General features: G+C 52.0%; 1 protein-coding gene across 1 annotated transcript; it reads right to left on the bottom strand.

Moving 5' to 3' along the window:
• Positions 1-1,607: 1,607 nt before the first annotated feature.
• LOC123054139 (protein IQ-DOMAIN 22) lies at positions 1,608-4,102 on the bottom strand. Its single transcript, XM_044477834.1, has 4 exons — positions 3,535-4,102; positions 2,845-3,021; positions 2,676-2,753; positions 1,608-2,581 (listed from the first exon to the last, which is right to left on the bottom strand). Exons 1-4 carry the CDS (start codon positions 3,919-3,921, stop codon positions 1,835-1,837), a joined length of 1,389 nt encoding a protein of 462 aa, XP_044333769.1. The 5' UTR covers positions 3,922-4,102; the 3' UTR covers positions 1,608-1,834.
• Positions 4,103-19,077: the final 14,975 nt, after the last annotated feature.

Genomic DNA, 19,077 nt, shown 5'->3' with positions numbered 1-19,077 from the left:
GCTTGCTTTGCATCTCGACGGACGGCCGGCCGCCGCTGCTGGACCCAGGCGTGACGTTGAGGTCGATGACGGCCGCGGGGCGCGGTGTGGACGGCGCGAACAAGCCAACGTCCGGCGACCCCGAGAAACGGGTGTGACCGTCGTGCCTTGGCGGAAGAAAGCCGGGCGACATGGGCGTGGTCCGCGACGTCGGCGACTGGCAGTGCGCAAGCCGGGCGACCGACGAGCCTGTGCTCGCCGGGCCGACGGCCGCTGTAGTGAAACCGGCCGGACGGCCCATGCTAAGCATGAGGAGGGCGTGCGCTTTGTTGACGATGTCCTCCTTCTCGTCGGCCGCGGCCTTGCGCCGCGCGGCCTCAATCGCATCGCGCTCGGCGGCGAACTTGGCTGCGACGGCATTGCCCTTCACGACCGCTCTCCGGCTCCTCTTCTTCGCCGCTTCCGCATCCAACTTGGCGATCTCCTCCGGTGTGCACTCTGACCGTGGCTTCCTTGGCGGCTTGGCCGCCTTCTTCTTCACCTTTCCGGGCGGGTCGACGGCCAGGCCGCCAGAATTCGGCTGGGCGTCGGCCATGGACGGGGGAGAGAGGGGGCGGCGGGAGAGACGTGGGAGAGTTTGGGGAAATGACGCCAAATGGGACGTGGGGGGTTTTGGTTTCTGCCACCGACAGGCGGGCCAGGGAAGGACAAGCGCGCTATCCGTTTCACCCCAAAACCGGCGCAAACTTGGGCCGGGGATGGGTCGAAAGCGGACACGAAATGGACAAAAGTCCGTTTGCTCCCGCGCGCTGGGCCGCCCGGTTTGTCCTTTTTACCTCAAACGGACGGGGATGGACAGGATAGGATCACGCGGTGGAGTAGGCCTAATTCAGCCAGCCCCACGAGTATAGTATATGATCAAATGGCAATGGTCTCGGAAAGGTCAGCACAGCACAGAGGCGTTGCCTCGCCGGCACTCACCGACGTCGCCCTGCTGCTCACCTCCCGAAACGCCCGCGAAGACTTGGGAACCATTCCGCTGGGAGATCGCTGTGCCGTACGTACCGCGTGCACCGTCCGTCCGCCATTCGGAGTTTCGGCGCTGTCATTGCGTCATCTGCACGCCGACGCGCGTGTGAGGACGCGTGGCTCCGCTTCCAGGGGTGCAGATTTAGCACATTCCCGTGTCCTATTAGTAGGAGGATCACGGAATGGTGTCTTGTTTACGATAGAAGGCGGTAGTTAGCCGGGGCCAAACCAAATGGAACTGTGTTTTGCCCCAGCCGATGCATGCAGTAGTATAGATCCAATGGCTACGGGACAGCTAACTGCTTTAATTAACACAGGTTGCAGCAAGCAGCAAGCAGCTCATCGGATGCAGATAGGCCCCGGGCCTCCCTCAACAGACATACCAAACGGTCCACCCGCTGACACAGCGCGCAGGCGGCAGCCAGGCCACGCCTCTGGCTAATGTCACAGTGAACCGTACCACTAGTACTGCCAAGGTCCCTGTTGCCACCGCGGGCCCGTGACATGCTGCCATTGCCATGCGCCCAAATCCTGTTCCATCCGTGCATCATAGAAGATTGCCTATTGGTGCCTACGATCTTGACACAGTTCACACAAACTTTGGGTGATTACTAGCAACTTACACTTTTTTTTGCGGGAACACCAGTACAACTTACACTTAACCAGTCACGGTCATTAACAGGAAAGTACTTTCTGACGGTAATAGCACACCACAAAAGCTCAAACCTAACAAACTGCCGCTACTAACTTTACTTCACCCTCGTTGGGGTCTTGGGACACACTGACCTGAACCCTGTTCTCAACACTGCTCACATGGCAGCAGGATTCAGTACTTGACAGGCATGCCCAGCCGGTCCAGCCGGCCGGAGCCAGGGTACGCCTTATTTGTGAACTTGGCGTGCAGGGACGCCGACGCCGACGACCTCTGCCCCGCCGCCGCCCCCGGCGCGAAGGCGTGGGCCGACGCCTTCCGGAGGGACCCGGACTTCTCGTACAGCGGCCGCTGCTTGGGCGCGCTCTGCGACCGCGCCTTGGCCCGGAACGACTCCGTGTTGGACATGTAGTTGGGGTAGTCGGAGTAGCCGCCGAAGAGGCTGCGCGCGCACTCGCTCTTGGTCGGCGTGAAGAAGGCGCCGCCCCGCTTCGAGCTCCCCGCCCGCGACGTCGCCGAGAAGAACTGCGGGCTCTCGTACAGCTCCGCCGCCAGGTCCGCCGGCAGGCGCAGCGGGCTCAGGGCCTCCGCCGCGCCCATGCCCACCGATGACGGGCTGGGCACGGACTGCTGCGCCGTGGTTGAGTCCCTGGACGGCGAGTCCGGCATCGTCGCGTAGCTCCGGCTGTTCTGCTCGGACGTCCTGGTCGAGCACGACGACTGGTGGTGGTGGCCGCCGCTGCTGCTTCGCCTCTTGGATGCGTGCCGGCCGGGCTTGCCGGGGTCCACCTCGAGAATCTTGGCGTTCTTCTCGTCATCCATGTACCTCTCCTCCACCCACCGATCCAGCCAGTTCCTCCCGCAAGATTCTGACCTCTCCCTGCTCATCCTCTCGCTGCCCGGTGTCTTTGACGACCCTCCCTGCATACACCGGCGCCATTGTCAGTCACCACGGCCATTGAAAATCGACACCCAACAGACGCAAACTGAAACAGAGAGAGCAATGAAGGAATACCTTCAGTGAGCCGGAGCGGCCGTGCCTGAGCGCGCCATCATAAGCCGCCTGCTCGTACTTCTCCGGCGTCGTCGCGCCCTGCAATGGAGAGCCGAAAACCCATCAGAACGCGCCGAGGACATGGGAGATTAATTCGCATGGCATGCACTTGGCGGGTGTTCGCAATTACCGGGTGTGCTGCGGCCTGCCGGGAGCGGGTGGCGCGGGTGGCGCGCGCGCGGGACTGCACGCTGACGAGCGCCTGCATGCACCGGAGCGTCTCGGCCGCCTGCCGCCGGACGATGTTGCCGCGGACCAGCGCCTGCAGCTTCACCAGCCCGCGGAGCGCCTTCAGTGCGCGCCTCGCCTTCACACGCAACGACAAGCATCAGCAGTGGTCCCGTCCACAACATAACCATGGGCATCTCTGCATTGTAGGCCGGAGGTTGACATGCCAACCACCTCCGCCATTACTACTACCGCACTACCAGCAGCTTCCAAGCACAGTAACAGAGTCGCATTGTGCAAACGGCAAAAAAAGAAGCGGCTCCCTTGTTCTTGAGAAGGGGGTTGCGAAGTTAAAGCGGCGACGCCCATGCCTTGCTTCCATAAAAGAAGCTCAGAGCTCAGAGACGAAGCGGCAGTAAAGACATGGGAATGGCAGAGCAGATGAACAACGTGGGCGGCTAGCTTGCATACACGGCCAAACGGGCACGGGAATTTCTTTCCGGGAAGCAAAAATCCGAAAATTTTGTAACAAAAATGTGAGCCCTTTTTTCGCTTTACACCCGTAATTTTCAGAAACTTGGCCTACAGAAAGTGGATTTTGGAGTGTAAAGGGAAAGAATTAGAGCCGAAAGGACGGAGGGGAGGAGCTTACCAGGTAGCCACGGAAAGCGGCCTGGATCCGGACGGCCGCCCACTCCTCGTGCTTCGCCCCGGCCGGCGGGCACCGGCCACTGCTGGTCAGCCGCACCACGGCGGCGGCCGCCTGCGCCGCGGCAACGGCGGCCTCGGCCACCGCCGCCGTCGCCGCGGCCACGGCGATAGCGCGCTTGTTCTGCTCGTCGCCGCCGTCATCCGACGCCGCATAGGTGCGGCGGGGCGTCGCCGCCCGCTGCACCGGCGGCGCCGGTGGACGCACCGGGTCCTTCTCCCGGAAGGACTTGCCGAAGCCCCAGCGCTTCTTCTCCCTCTCCGGCTTGTGCTCGCCGGCCTTCTTGCCGCCGCCAAGCAGCCCGCGGAGCCACCTTGAAGCCCACCCCATCCCCTCCCCCCTGCTACTGCTCCTCCGCCGCCGCCCCCATCGCCTTCTCTTGGTTCCAGCACTTGGCCGGAGCAGGGAGGGGGGAGAAAGAGCGGGAGATGAAAACCAAAACGGCGAGGCGCGCGCAGGCACAGGCTTGCCAGAGAAGAAACAGGTTCAGGACGGAAAGGAAGAGTCTAGGCGAAGACTGGTGTGGGGGAGCTCTGTCTTATAGATGAAGCAGAACGGGTGGGGCCCTTTTATGCGAAGGTTGGTTCTTATTCGGGGTTGCTTGTGCTAAACTGCTAATGCTTCCATGGTGAGATGGGATCAACTTGAGGGTGGTACGCGTAAAGTGGTGGGTGTTTGAGCGCCGGCTGCGTGACTGATTCCTTGCTCAAGTGGTAATAACTAAACCATGTGTGTTAGGTGTTTCCCTTTTTTGGAATCATGTTTTTGCTGTTTCGGTTTATGTCCTTCTTGACATCCTTTTTGAGCTATTTGTTATTTGAAAACTCCGATTGCGGAGTACATAATAACAAACAGCTCTTTTACTAATATGTTTTGAACTTCTCGCAAAAATAAAAAGTAGAATGACTAATAAGTTTCAAATGGTATGAACTGAACTATTGTCCCCTAAAATAACAAAAATACCGCTCATAAATTGGTCTCACGGACGTAAAGGATAGCTCTCCTCTCTCGCTCCTCGCACCTTTTTTCTTCCTCTCCGGCGGTGCCGTCGCCTAGAGCAGGTCCCGAAGGGGGGCTCAAGTTGGCCATGTACATACATGGTCTCAATCTGGTCTCGAGGTTCCTCCTAGTGCAGTTTGAGCTATGCCCGATGGTTAATGGTGTGCTAACTGTGTGGTTCTATTGGTGATGTGTTGTAAGCTGTAAGGTCAAGGTAATACGGTTATAGGGGTGTAGGAGATTATAAAAATTCTACTCGGAAACATAGTCTTCAGCAGGAATGAGCATATTAGAACTGCAGAGCTACAAAATAAACTAAAGAAGCATGCCACTTTTAGTGAAAATATTAAACATATAAGAAGGATAAATAATGTTCGAGATAACGGATGGAGGGGAGGTGATGGCCCACAGACATTGGAGATTGCAACAGTCTACGAGAGAAGTATTACAACCGAAATTATTGATTCAACGTAATGGGAGCCAAAGAATATTTATGAGGTTTAGCAGTTGAGTTGTTAATTAAACTACACCAACAACAAAAACTTGGTTGCAAGAATTATTAGTAGCAATGACGATATGGTGATTGGAGTGGTGTATTCTAACATTCTAAAATTCTAAAATTTGGAATGTTAAATTGAATAAATGACTTTGAGTGATTTATTGTGTGAAATTGAGTGAAAATTTGAAACTTCTTGAAAGTTGAATGAGAGAGAATGAAATGACTTTCCCAAACTTTCACTTTGCATTTTGAACTCAATGAATTCAAATTCATTTGATCACAAAATCCTAGAATGAAGATGATATGACTTCTTTCATTAAAAGAAATGAAAAATGGGATTTAAAAATGATTTGAATTTCATTTGAAATATTTTCAAACCAGGAACTTCATGCCACTCAATGAGTTTCATGGGAGAAGATAAAATGACCTCTTCAAATTACAGGAAAGAGAGTTGAAGGTTTCAAAGAGTCATTTTTTAAAGTCAATTTGGAGTTATTTAAATTTACAAATTTCAAATTCTATGGGAGTTATTCAAAATGAGAGAAGAAATATGACACTTCAAATTTCAGAGGCATTTGAGATATATTTGGCCAAGGAAAACAGAAAAGATTTGAAAGTGGTTTGAAATTCAAATTCAAACCCAGTTCAAATTCCATTCTCTCCACTACTCACCTCAAGGCCTTTTATAGACACATCCATTAATTACTCACACCTTATCACAAAATTACTGTAAGGAATCCAATTATCAAGTTCGTTGATCCACAAGTTCATGCAAGTTTTTTATGCGTACCTATAATGAATACCTGTCATTTTTAGGACCAACATATAATTCATGCAAGTTATAAATTACTATTTAACTCCCTAAAAAGATATAAGTGAATCAAGAGAGTCCTAATCCTTTTTTATAAAAGCATGCTATTCTGTTGTGCTCTAACATATTTAAGTGAAGTGCAAGAGCAATTCTGTAAGTTGTTCAACTCAAAAGGTATAAGTGAAGATCAAAGAGCATTCTATAAACACACGGGCAATGTATGTCTCGCTCAAGGTGTGTAATCAGAACATAATGATTGCAATGACCACCAAGGAAAACAAATAAAAATAAAAATTAAAGGCGCTCTAGGCATAGCACATATCATGTGAACAAAGTAAAATACAGGTCCAACCGAGACAAACGATAGTTGTTGATGAAGAAAGAGGGATGCCTTTCGGGGCATCCCCAAGCATAGACACTTGAGTCTCCTTGAATATTACCTTGGGGTGCCTTGGGTATCTCCAAGATTGGACTTTTTCTTCTCCTTATTCCTCACATATTGATGTCTCCCCTCGATCTTAAAAACTTCATTCAACCAAAACTCAACGACACTTTTCTGATAGGTTAGTACATATAAAAATAAATCACCCAATCAATCACTGTCAAGACAAGTGTTAGGGAACGCAGTATTTCAAATTTTTTACCTACGATCACGCAAGATCTATCTATGTGATGCATAGCAACGAACGGGAGAGTGTGTCCACGTACCCTCGTAGACCGAAAGCGGAAGCGTTAAGTAACGCGGTTGATGTAGTCGAACGTCTTCGCGATCCAACTGATCAAGTACCGAACGCATGACACCTCCGTGATCTGCACACGTTCAGCTCGGTGACGTCCCACGAACTCTTGATCCAGCTGAGGCCGAGGGAGAGTTCTGTCAGCACGGCGGCGTGGTGACGGTATTGATGAAGTTACCGACGCAGGGCTTTGCCTAAGCACTACAACGATATGCTGAGGTGGAAATCTGTGGAGGGGGCACCGCACACGGCTAAGACAACTGTCAACTTGTGTGTCCTAGGGTGCCCCTGCCCCCGTATATAAAGGAGCAAGGGGGAGGCTGGCCGGCCCTCATGGGGCACACCCCAAGTAGGATTCCTACTAGGAATCCTATTCCTAGTAGGTTTCCAACAACGGAAGAGAGGGGGGAGGAAGGAGAGGGAGAGAGGGAGAGGGAAAGAGGGGGGCGCCGCCCCCTCCTAGCCCAATTCGGACTCCTCAAGGGGGGCTGGGCGCGGCCAGCCCTAGGGGCCCCTTCCTCTCTCTCTCTCTCACAAGGCCCATGTTGGCCCATTAGTTCCCCCGGGGTTTCCGATGACCCCCCGACACTCCAATATTTATCCGGTGACCACCGGAACTCATCCGGTGTCCGAATAACATCGTCCAATATATCAATCTTTATGTCTCGACCATTTCGAGACTCCTCGTCATGTCCGTGATGACGTCCGGGACTCTGAACTACCTTCGGTACATCAAAACACATAAACTCATGATACAGATCGTCATCGAACGTTAAGCGTGCGGACCCTACGGGTTCGAGAACTATGTAGACATGACCAAGACTCATCTCCAATCAATAACCAATAGCGGAACCTGGATGCTCATATTGGCTCCCACATATTCTACGAACATCTTTATTGGTCAAACCGCATAACAACATACGTTGTTCCCTTTGTCATCGGTATGTTACTTGCCCGAGATTCGATCGTCGGTATCTCAATACCTAGTTCAGTGTCGTTACTAGCAAGTCTCTTTACTCGTTCCGTAATGCATCATCCCGTAACTAACTCATTAGTCACATTGCTTGCAAGGCTTATAGTGACGTGCATTACCGAGAGGGCCCAGAGATACCTCTCCGACAGTCGGAGTGACAAATCCTAATCTCGATCTATGCCAACTCAACAAACACCATCGGAGACACCTGTAGAGCATCTTTATAATCACCCAGTTATGTTGTGACGTTTGATAGCACACTAAGTGTTCCTCCGGTATTTGGGAGTTGCATAATCTCATAGTCATAGGAACATGTATAAGTCATGAAGAAAGCAATAGCAAGAAACTAAATGATCATCATGCTAAGCTAACGGATGGGTCTTGTCAATCACATCATTCTCTAATGATGTGATCCCGTTAATCAAATGACAGCTCATGTCTATGGTTAGGAAACTTAACCATCTTTGATTAACGAGCTAGTCAATTAGAGGCATACTAGTGACATTCTGTTTGTCTATGTATTCACACATGTACTAAGTTTCCGGTTAATACAATTCTAGCATGAATAATAAACATTTATCATGATATAAGGAAATATAAATAACAACATTATTATTGCCTCTAGGGCATATTTCCTTCAGTCTCCCACTTGCACTAGAGTCAGTAATCTAGATTACACAATAATGATTCTAACACCCATGGAGTCTTGGTGCTTTTTGCTCGTGAGAGAGGCTTAGTCAACGGGTCTGCAACATTCAGATCCGTATGTATCTTGCAAATCTCTATGTCTCCCTCCTTCACTTGATCATGGATGGAATTGAAGCGTCTCTTGATGTGCTTGGTTCTCTTGTGAAATCTGGATTCCTTTGCCAAGGCAATTGCACCAGTATTGTCACAAAAGATTTTCATTGGACCCGATGCACTAGGTATGACACCTAGATCGAATATGAACTCCTTCATCCAGACTCCTTCATTTGCTGCTTCCGAAGCAGCTATGTACTCCGCTTCACACATAGATCCCGCCACGACGCTTTGCTTAGAACTGCACCAACCGACAGCTCCACCGTTCAATATAAATACGTATCCGGTTTGTGACTTAGAGTCATCCGGATCAGTGTCAAAGCTTGCATCGACGTAACCATTTACGATGAGCTCTTTGTCACCTCCATAAACGAGAAAAATATCCTTAGTCCTTTTCAGGTATTTCAGGATGTTCTTGACCGCTGTCCAGTGATCCCCTCCTGGATTACTTTGGTACCTGTTGAGGATATAGACCTTAGAGTCACCCGCCAGGAGGGGCCGGGTTACTCGCGTGGTCATTATCAGAAGCCCGGAGCCAAGCTTGAAGACGATGGGCCAGAGATGGGCTGAGACCCGGATACGGCTTAAAGCCCGTAGTTATAATCATTATTATAGTAGAACTTGTAGTATAAGGCAAGTATAGTTTAGAGTTCGGGCCGGACACTCTTATAAGCCGGCCGGGACTCTGAGGGCTGCTGGGCGTCAGCCTCCCTATATAAAGGGACGACCCGGCAGCGGTTTGAGGGGAGAGAAATATAATTGAGAGCCGGACATAGCTGTTTAGCTCCCTGGTAATCATAACCCTAATCAATATCACCTCAAACTGGACGTAGGCTTTTACCTTCTCCGTAAGGGGCCGAACCAGTATAAACCCTCGTGTTCCTTGTCCCGCATAACCCCTTCAAGCTTTCCAGTTGCGATGGCTCCACGACTAAGTCCTAGCTCGAGGACATCTGCCGTGATAATTCCACGACAGTTGGCACCCACCGTGGGGCCAGCGCACGGTGGATTTGAGTTCTTGAAGGGCAGCTTCGAAGGGCTCAAGGGATACGCTGTGGGCCGGATGACCAAGAGTCGTCGCGGCAAGCTCTACATCGACGATACAAACTGGGGCCCCGACGCCGGCTCAATTGAGTACGGGTACCGGGTCCCCTTCGGCGGAATTCATGTTTTCATTGGCGAAATCGGTGAGCCGGGCCCCGAGTCGGATCTCTGTGCCGGTCTCATCGAAACGGCTCAGCGCGCACGACCCGCCCGGGCCCGGCCTGCCTTAAGGCGCGCTCTTGTGGGATGCATCCATGGAGGGCCCTCTGATCCATCTGGGTTTGGTGATGAGGCGGCCGCCGGCTCTGACGGCGAGTCGGCCACCGATGAGTCAAGCTCGTTGTACCAACTTCAAGATGGCAGGCTCATGGGTTGTTCCGATGGCGACAGCATTCCGGATCTTTTTGAGCCGCCAAGTCAGGTTGGAGTTTTTATGGCTGGTGCACAGCTTGTTCAGAACCCCGCTGCCGGATCGGGAAACCCGGTGCCTTCTCCGGCTCAGGTGCTGATGGATCTCACGGATAAGATGACGGCCTGTTAACCGCCACGGTTGACCCGGCAGATCAAGCCCAACATGATGCGGAGGTGGCACAGTTGAAATTTGATCTGATAAAAGCTAAAGAGGATCTTGCAGCGGAAGGAATCAGGCTGGCTGCGGAGCGGGCGGCTATCGATGCCCAGACTCAGCTGATTCAGGCGCAGTCCTTCCAACTCACGATGGATCAGAACGCGGCCAATGAGGTCATGAGAAGGAGGCATCAAAAGGCCCAGTCCCGACTCCCACCGGTTTACGATCCGCGCAACCTCTTCAACACGCCGGGTGCAGGGTCTAGTAACCCGCCAGGGGTCATAGCACCCGGGTCTGGACCCCTTATTCAGCCACGGGTGATGGGGCCTCCCCAGGTGCCCCCTGCCCCGCCTCAGTATGTGCCAATACCCCTGGGTCATTATAATAACCCACTGGAGAACATGGTCGCTGCGGCAGCACGGCTGGCCGCCCTCCCCGTTGACGGCGACTCTCCGACGGCTATTGAGACTCGCCGGGTCAGGGAACTCCTTCAGACAGCACTGGCGCAGCAAGAGGCATGCTCTTACAGCCGGGACAGGATCCACTCGACCCCTCGTCCAGGCCAGAGCCCGAGTTACAGCCGGCACATGGTCTCAACGACCGGCTCAAGTAACGTCCGACGCCATGACCCGCCCCCTGGCCATGGCCCGGCTCATAATGGAGCCTTTTACGCAGCGGACCAAGCGCGGCAAGAGGCGGAGCAAGTGCCTCAATTGACGGCTTACCAGACCCCCCGGCTTATCCGACGACTTCCGTTGATGTGGGTATCCCTACCAGGACCGGGGGTGTCCCTTGTTTGGTGCCAGCTATCCGTAATGAACGTCTACCTAAAGACTTCAAAGGCCCTAGGAAGGTGCCTAACTACACAGCTGACTTACAGCCTGCGGCCTGGATTGAGAGTTATGAGATGGCTATGGAATTGCTGGAGGTCAGTGAGGCGGCCATGGCCAAGTATTTCACCATGATGTTAGATGGAACTGCCCGCACATGGTTGAAAGGGCTACCACCGAATTCCATTGGGTCCTGGGCCGAGCTGAAAGCCCGGTTCATCCAAAACTTCAAGGATACCTGTAGGCAGTCTATGTCAATCGTGGATTTGACTAACTGTAAGCAGCAGGAGGGTGAATCCACGACCCATTGGGTTCGTCGGGTCAAGGAAATCATACATTCATCAGATAAGATGGATGCCGGTTCTGCAGTCTTAATGTTGGAACAAAACTGTCGCTTTGTGCCCCTAAAGATGAAACTCGGGCGGCTCAAACGCGACTGCACCGATATGGGTACACTAATGGCGGCTCTTGTCAAGTACGCCGATTCCGATGGTACCAAGGATCCCCCTTCAGATGATGAAAGGACAGGGAATGGAAAGAAGAACGACAATGGCAAGGGTCCTCAGTTTAACCCGGGGATCCAAGGAGGAGGCAAGCGCAAGGCCGATGGCAGCCTAGAGTTTGTAGCCAATGCCAACTCCCAAGGTAATAACCAGTGACGAAAGGGGAGGCCCCCTCCCCGAGGCGGCGGGTCAGGTCCAACGTTGGAGCAGCTGTTGAATGAACCTTGTCCAAGGCACCGTTCTAGAGAGAAGCCAGCGACTCATCTGTGGAAGGATTGCGCGATCATGAAGGCCTTTAAGAATTACAATGGCCCGGGCGGCGGCTCAGGTGCTGGCGGTTTTCATGGCCCGGGCGGCGGCTCAAACTCCGGTCCTCAGAATGGTCAAGGGGGCTTTAATCAACAGGCTGGCCAGGGTCATCAACAGCAGCAGGGGGGTTATCAGACCAATCCAAAGCAGCTAAGCGGTGGACAGTATCATGTATTTACCACTAGTCTGTGCAAGCGAGATCAGAAGCTTCACAAGAGGGCTGTGAATGCTGTTGAGCCGGCAGTCCCACGCTACTTACGATGGTCTGAGCAGCCCATAGTGTGGAGTAGGGAGGATCACCCTCCTCGGGTGGATAACCCGGGCCACTTGGCCTTAGTGGTGTCTCCTCAAGTGGGAGGATATAAGTTCACAAAGGTGCTCATGGATGGAGGCAGCAGCATCAACATCCTCTATTATGAGACTTTTCGTCGTATGGGATTGGTTGATAAGAACCTCAGCCAGTCCAACACTATCTTTCATGGTGTAGTACTTGGTAAGTCGGCTTATCCAGTGGGCAAGATCGAATTGGAAGTGGCTTTTGGTGATGAGAATAACTACAGGGTGGAGAAATTGACCTTTGAAGTGGTCAAGATAAGAAGTCCATACCATGCTATATTTGGACGGCCGGCTTATGCCAAGTTCATGGCACGGCCATGTTATGTGTACTTACAGCTCAAGATGCCGGGTCACAACGGGACCATTACGGTTCACGGCAGCCGGAAAGTGGCTCTGGAGTGTGAGGAAGGTGATGCGGCTTATGCAGAATCTGTTTGTGCCACAGAGGAGTTGAAGTTTTACAAGGACAATGTTGACCCAACAGATATGACCTCTCTGAAAAAGCCGACGATGGAGAACGAGCCGACGATGAAATTTAAGTCGGCTGATGAAACTAAGCTTGTTGATTTTGTTCCAGGAGATTCATCTCAGCAGTTTAGCATCAGTGCCAATCTGGACCCAAAATAGGAAAACGCGCTCATCGAGTTCATCCGTGAGAATAGGGACATCTTCGCATGGAAACCTTCTGACATGCCAGGTGTACCTAGAGAACTCGCTGAGCATACTCTCAATGTTGATCCGAAATTTAAACCGGTCAGACAGTTCCTTTGGCGGTTTAATGAGGAAAGGCGGAAAGCTATTGGTGAAGAAGTAGCCCGGCTCTTGGCGGCCGGGTTTATCGTTGAAGTTCTTCACCCAGAGTGGTTGGCTAACCCGGTGCTTGTACTCAAGAAGAACGGCACCTGGCGGATGTGCGTGGACTACACGGACTTGAACAAGGCGTGTCCGGCTGATCCTTTTGCCCTCCCCCGTATTGATCAAATCATTGATGCTACGGCAGGTTGTGCATGTTTAAGTTTCTTGGATGCTTATTCTGGTTATCATCAGATCAAGATGGCAGTTAAGGACCAGGAGAAGACAGCGTTTATTACTCCCTTTGGAGCCTTCTGCTATGTGTCTATGCCCTTTGGACTCAAGTGTGCACAGGCGACTTACCAGCGTTGTGTACAGAACTGTCTTCATAAACAGATTGGGTGCAATGTTCACGCTTATGTGGACGACATTGTGGTTAAATCCATCAAAGAGGAAACCCTGATAGATGATTTAAGGGAAACCTTTGGTAATCTCCGGGTCTATAAGATGATGCTTAACCCGACCAAGTGTGTCTTTGGTGTTCCTGCAGGCAAACTCTTTGGTTTTTTGGTTTCTGACAGAGGCATTGAGGCTAACCCGGAGAAGATCAAGGCCATCACCTCCCTGGCTAAGCCGGCATGTATAAATGACGTTCAGCGCTTGGCGGGTCGCATCGCTGCTTTAGGCCGATTTATAAGCCGTTTGGGTGAGAAGGCCATGCCCCTATATCAGTTAATGAAGAAAACTGATACCTTTGTCTGGAATGATGCAGCTAATACCGCGTTTGAGGATTTAAAGAAGCAGCTGGCAGAGCCCCCAGTCCTTGCTGCTCCGGTTGATAAGGAGCCCTTGCTACTGTATGTGGCGGCATACGCACGAGCCGTCAGTGTGGCTATTGTGGTGGAACGCAAGGAGGAGGGTAAGGAGCATCCGGTTCAGCGGCCGGTTTATTATGTCAGTGAAGTGCTCATTGAGTCCAAGCAGCGGTACCCGCATTGGCAGAAGCTGGTGTATGGTGTGTTCATGGCGAGCCGGAAGCTTAAGCATTATTTTCAGGGTCACCCTATCACTGTGGTCAGTTCTGCCCCTCTTGGTGATATTATTCAAAACAGAGAGGCCACAGGGAGGATTGCTAAGTGGGCTATAGAACTTGGACCTCATGGCCTCAAATATGTGCCACGCACTGCTGTTAAATCTCAGGCCTTGGTGGATTTCATCAACGATTGGACAGAATCACAAGTGCCCGAGCAGAAGCCGGATAACACATATTGGACTGTTCACTTTGATGGGTCCAGGCAGTTGGAGGGCTCGGGGGCTCGCGTTGTATTGGCTTCCCCTAAGGGGGACAAGTTCCATTATGTGCTACAGTTGATGTTTCCTTGCACTAACAATGCGGCTGAATACGAGGCTTTGCTCCACGGTCTTCGGGTGGCTAAGGAGATGAGCTTAAGCAGGGTAAGGTGCTTTGGTGACTCAGACTTGGTGGCTCAATAAGTATCAGGTACGTGGGATTCTAAGGATCCTCTCATGGCGGCTTATCGCCGCGAGGTTGATGCCATTGCCGGGCACTTTCAGGGCTACCAAGTGGAGCACATTGATCGCAGGAAGAATGAGGCGGCTGATGCTCTAAGCCGGCTAGGCTCTCAGCGAAAGCCGGTGCCGCCTAACACTTTCCTGGACGTCCTGTACAACCCTTCGGTTAAGTTGCCTACAGAGGAAGACTTGGCTATCCCTGACCCGGAGGCACGACTGGTGGCAGCTCTTCATGTCATACCAGACTGGACAAGGCCATATCTGGCTTATATAACCCAGGGAGAGTTGCCTGCGGATGAAACTTTGGCCAGGCAAATAACCCGGCGGGCTAAGTCAATGATCGTCATCGATGGCGAGTTACATCATCGCAGTGTTTCAGGGGCATTTCAACATTGTATCTCCCATGAGGAAGGTCAAGAGATCTTGCGTGAGATCCATGAAGGGGATTGTGGCCATCATGCTGGTTCAAAATCCCTTGTGGCTAAGGCTTCCCGTCATGGTTTTTATTGGCTGGCGGCTCGTGCTGATGCAGAGGACTTGGTCAGTAAGTGCGATGGTTGCCAAAGGTTCTCACGATGGGCTCATGTGCCGGCTCAGGAGTTGAGGATGATCCCAATCACTTGGCCCTTTGCGGTATGGGGGCTTGATATGGTTGGGCCTTTTAAACGGTCCAAGGATAAGAAGACCCACCTCTTGGTAGCAGTTGACAAATTCACCAAGTGGGTAGAAGCTGAACCAGTTAGCAAGTGCGATGCAGCCACGGCGGTTCAATTTATGAAAAAAGTGATTTTCCGTTTTGGCTTTCCGCACAGCATTATAACTGACAATGGCACCAATCTTTCCAAAGGTGCCATGGAAGAGTTTTGTCAACGAGAGCATATCCGACTTGATGTTTCTTCAGTGGCTCATCCTCAATCCAATGGTCAAGCTGAGAGAGCTAACCAGGAAATTCTGAAGGGTATCAAGCCCCGGCTTTTGGTCCCTTTGCAACGGACGCCGGGTTGTTGGGTGGAGGAGTTGCCCTCCGTCTTATGGAGCATCAATACTACTCCTAACAGGTCTATAGGCTTCACGCCTTTCTTCATGGTGTATGGAGCAGAAGCAGTCCTCCCCAGCGACATTCGTCACGACTCACCTCGCGTGGCGGCTTATGTTGAGACGGATAATGAACAGGCGCGCCAGGATGCTCTTGACTTGTTGGATGAGCAGCGTGATGTGGCAGCAGCCCGGTCAGCAATTTACCAACAAGACTTGCGCCGATATCATAGCCGCCGGGTCAAATCCCGGGTCTTCCAGGAAGGCGACCTTGTGCTCCGGCTCATCCAGGATCAAACAGATGCACACAAGTTATCCCCACCTTGGGAAGGGCCCTTTGTGGTCAGCAAGAACTTGCACAACGGGTCATATTACCTCATTGATATTCGGGAGCATAAAGATTCACGAAAGTCTGAGGAAGAGACCCGTCGGCCGTGGAACATAGCTCAGCTTCGGCCTTACTACACTTGAGCTACCGGCTCTCGTGGTATACATATTTGTCTCAGCCATGTATATATTATGATAAGCAATAAAGCAGGGCCTCTGTCCTTTTTTCTCCTCCAAATATGCGCGTGTTGTTTTTATTACAAAGATTACATGATGGTTTAAAGGAGGATCCGGCTTATGATCGTATTCGAATCTAGTCGTCAGCAGTAAAGTCACTTGGGGGCTTCCTGTTCAAACATGGGTCGTATTCGAACCAAAGAGAACATAGCTGTCGATACCCATTTGATTGGCAAAGTGCCGAGCTCATTAGGAGGTTACCTTTGGTCATATTTGAATCATAGCTTAACCCCTCTGAGAACCGACGTGGATCGTATCCGAATCAGCGTCGTTAAACAATTTTAAGAATCACTTGGGGGCTTCCTGTTCAAACATGGGTCGTATTCGAACCAAAGAGAACATAGCTGTCGGTACCCTCTTGATTGGCATCGCCACACCCACTGGGGGCTATATGATCGTATTCGAATCTTGGCTTAACCCCTTTGGGCCGGGTCTCTGGTCGTATTCGAACCGGAAGCCCCTAAAGTTCCTCTGCTTTATCTCAAGTTTGCTCTGATCATGTCACGGTGAGTACGGCCGGGTTTCACTTTACCGGCTTAACTTTGGTTTACAGTGTTCATTGAACGTCATGGGTGTCATTATGACCGGTAAGGCGGGGTTAAGATACCAACCCTGTTGCCCGGGTTATTTAAACCGGAAGTATGCTTACTGGCTGCTAAGTGTTATTACGGCTATGTCAAGCAGATAATTGAGGACCGGTCTCTTTTGATTCATATTCCGGGTTATCTATCCAAGACACCTGATTCTCCGGGCGGTAAGCCGCCTTGAGACTTGTGATTTGCCTTTTTATGCAGGATACTTAAAGGTACCTCTTTAAGGTTGAGAAAAACAAAGGGATGATTATGACCCGGAGAAATATTAAGGAGACAACTTCAAAAGACCTTGGCATTCAGCACGTGCGCGATGGCACGGCAGAGATGAACTGTTGCACCTACTCTATTACAATAACTCTTCAAGTCTAAAAGGTGGAACATTGTTTGATAAACCGCCGGCCAACTTATGATGCTCGCTGAGTGGAAGTCCCCGGCTCATTCCTATCTTCTCCTCCGGCTGATCCCAAGACCTCGAAGGTTGATGACTTCCAGTTGATGCCGCTGAGAGCTTCAAATTGGGCTTCTTCGTCAATTAACCCGGCCGGGTCAATCTCCGGGGCGAAGGTGTGCTGACGAGCCGGCGGGATCAGGTTGAGGGCTTCATAGCGAGGGGTTGGAATCCTCTGATTCTCCGCGTCATAACCCGGCTGGTACTTGGTCAGATCGGTGTCGTTCCCGATGAGGGTGGCCACCGGGCGTACAGCCTTCACACACGCCGCGAAGTCCTTCTGATCGAAAGCTGAGCCGTCTTCTTTCAGGCTTGGATAACCCAGGGCGATGTCTGCCGGGTCTAGCTCCGGCAGGAATGCCTTGGCCCGGCTCAGCGCGGCGACTGCTCCGGCTCTCACGGAGGCCCGTCGCAGCTCTTGGATCCGCTGAGGCAGAACGGCGAGCCGGCGCAGGACTTCGGCCAGATGAGTTGGCACCTCGTTGGATAGGGCCACCACAGCTAAGGCACGCTGTGACCCGGTGTAGAGCTGTTCCACCAGGGTATACACGGCCTTTAACTTGGTGACCACGCTCTGGTTGAGGTTGGCACTCCTGGGACCTGCTTAACAGAATCAGATAAGCCGGTGACACGGATGATTCATGACATATACAAATTTGATGAAAGCCGGTGAGGCGACTTACCGAAGATAGCGGCCACCATTTGGGAAACCTGGCGCTTTAGGCCGGAGAGCTCGGCGGTCTTCTCAGCGAGAGCCTTCTCCGCCTGTTCAGCCCGGGTCACCAGTGCGGCTTTCTCTTCGACCCAGGCTTTTCTCTCAGCGTCAAACTCGGTCTTCAATTTTTCCTGAGTGGCGATGCTGGATACAAACTTGGCGTTTGCCTTCCGGGTCTCCATCTCCTGCATCTTCAGCCGGCTCTTGAGATCTGCAAGGTCCGCCTCTAGTTTCTTGCCAACAGCCTGCATATATTTCCGGGTTATTAACAGTCATTATATAAGTCCCAAGCGTTTTCCAAGCAAAGACACTTGGCACTTGGGGGCTAATGCATATTGAACGTATCTATCTACATACTGCCGGTTTAGTTGAGTAAGCCGGAACCTAAGTCTACAACATATTCAAGCATAAGTCGTCGACTTGGGGGCTAGCATGGCAAAGGTAACTATGTAGTAAGTAAGAGAAAAGCAGAGGAATACCTCAGATTTTTGTTGGATCTGGCTGACCATGGCGACCTCGGCGTCCCGGCTCTTGTGTACTTAGCTGATGTAGCCAGAGACAAGCTCTCCAATGCTTAAGTCGGTGTAGCCGGAGAGGTCCAGGTTCACCTGGTGGGGCTACAGCAACTCCCCCTTCACGGAGCATTTGGCCAACACGGTTGGTCTCCCCGGCTCAACGAACTCCGTCCGGGTGATTACCACGTCCGGGTCGTCTGCTGGTGGAGCTGAGCCGGAGGCCTCCGGGTTAACCGAAGTTTCGGTCGTTGCCTTGGTAGTCGGGGCAGAGGCCTCAGGTGCCGTGTCCATTGGAGTGGTAGCTTCGGGGGCGGAGGCAGCTGGCGGCTCTTGAGCCGTCACCTCCGGTTCAGGTACGTCCGGCACTCCGGCTGACCTGGTCTTCTTTGCTCTTTTGGTGAGCTTTGCCTGGGCACTGAAAAGACAGAAGTGTTAGGCACACAAAGAGTAAGTACAGGTAAAGATACTGTAAGATGATTGTTGTTACCCGGGTGCAGTCTTGAAGGCCGGCAGATTTGACTGCATGGAGTCACCCGAAGAGGGGGAGGTGTCCTGATAATTGGAGTCAGAAGAGTTGAGTGGCTGACGGATAACACCCGCCAACGGATGAAAAGGGTACAAGTGTGAAAAACCCTCAGTGCGACGCTTTCTTGTTGCGTCGGGTAACCCGGCGGAGAGATCGGTGTCCTTGTTGGTCCGGATGTGACGCCGGCTTTCGTGAACCTGTCGCTTCAAAAGAAATTGAGGGTCTCGATGAGCTAAAGGATGTGAAAAGCTTACTTTTCGGGTTACCCTTCGGACTTTCAGCTGTGGCAAGGGCTCCGAGTCGGAGGAAAGTGACATTACCTCTTCAACCACCGGGTTACTGGCGCCGGTGTCAT

This window comes from Triticum aestivum, chromosome 2D, assembly GCF_018294505.1.
Source record: "Triticum aestivum cultivar Chinese Spring chromosome 2D, IWGSC CS RefSeq v2.1, whole genome shotgun sequence".
Taxonomy (NCBI): domain Eukaryota; kingdom Viridiplantae; phylum Streptophyta; class Magnoliopsida; order Poales; family Poaceae; genus Triticum; species Triticum aestivum.
Note: the sequence above shows the minus strand (reverse complement) of the source record. Positions and strands in the feature narration are given on the sequence as shown.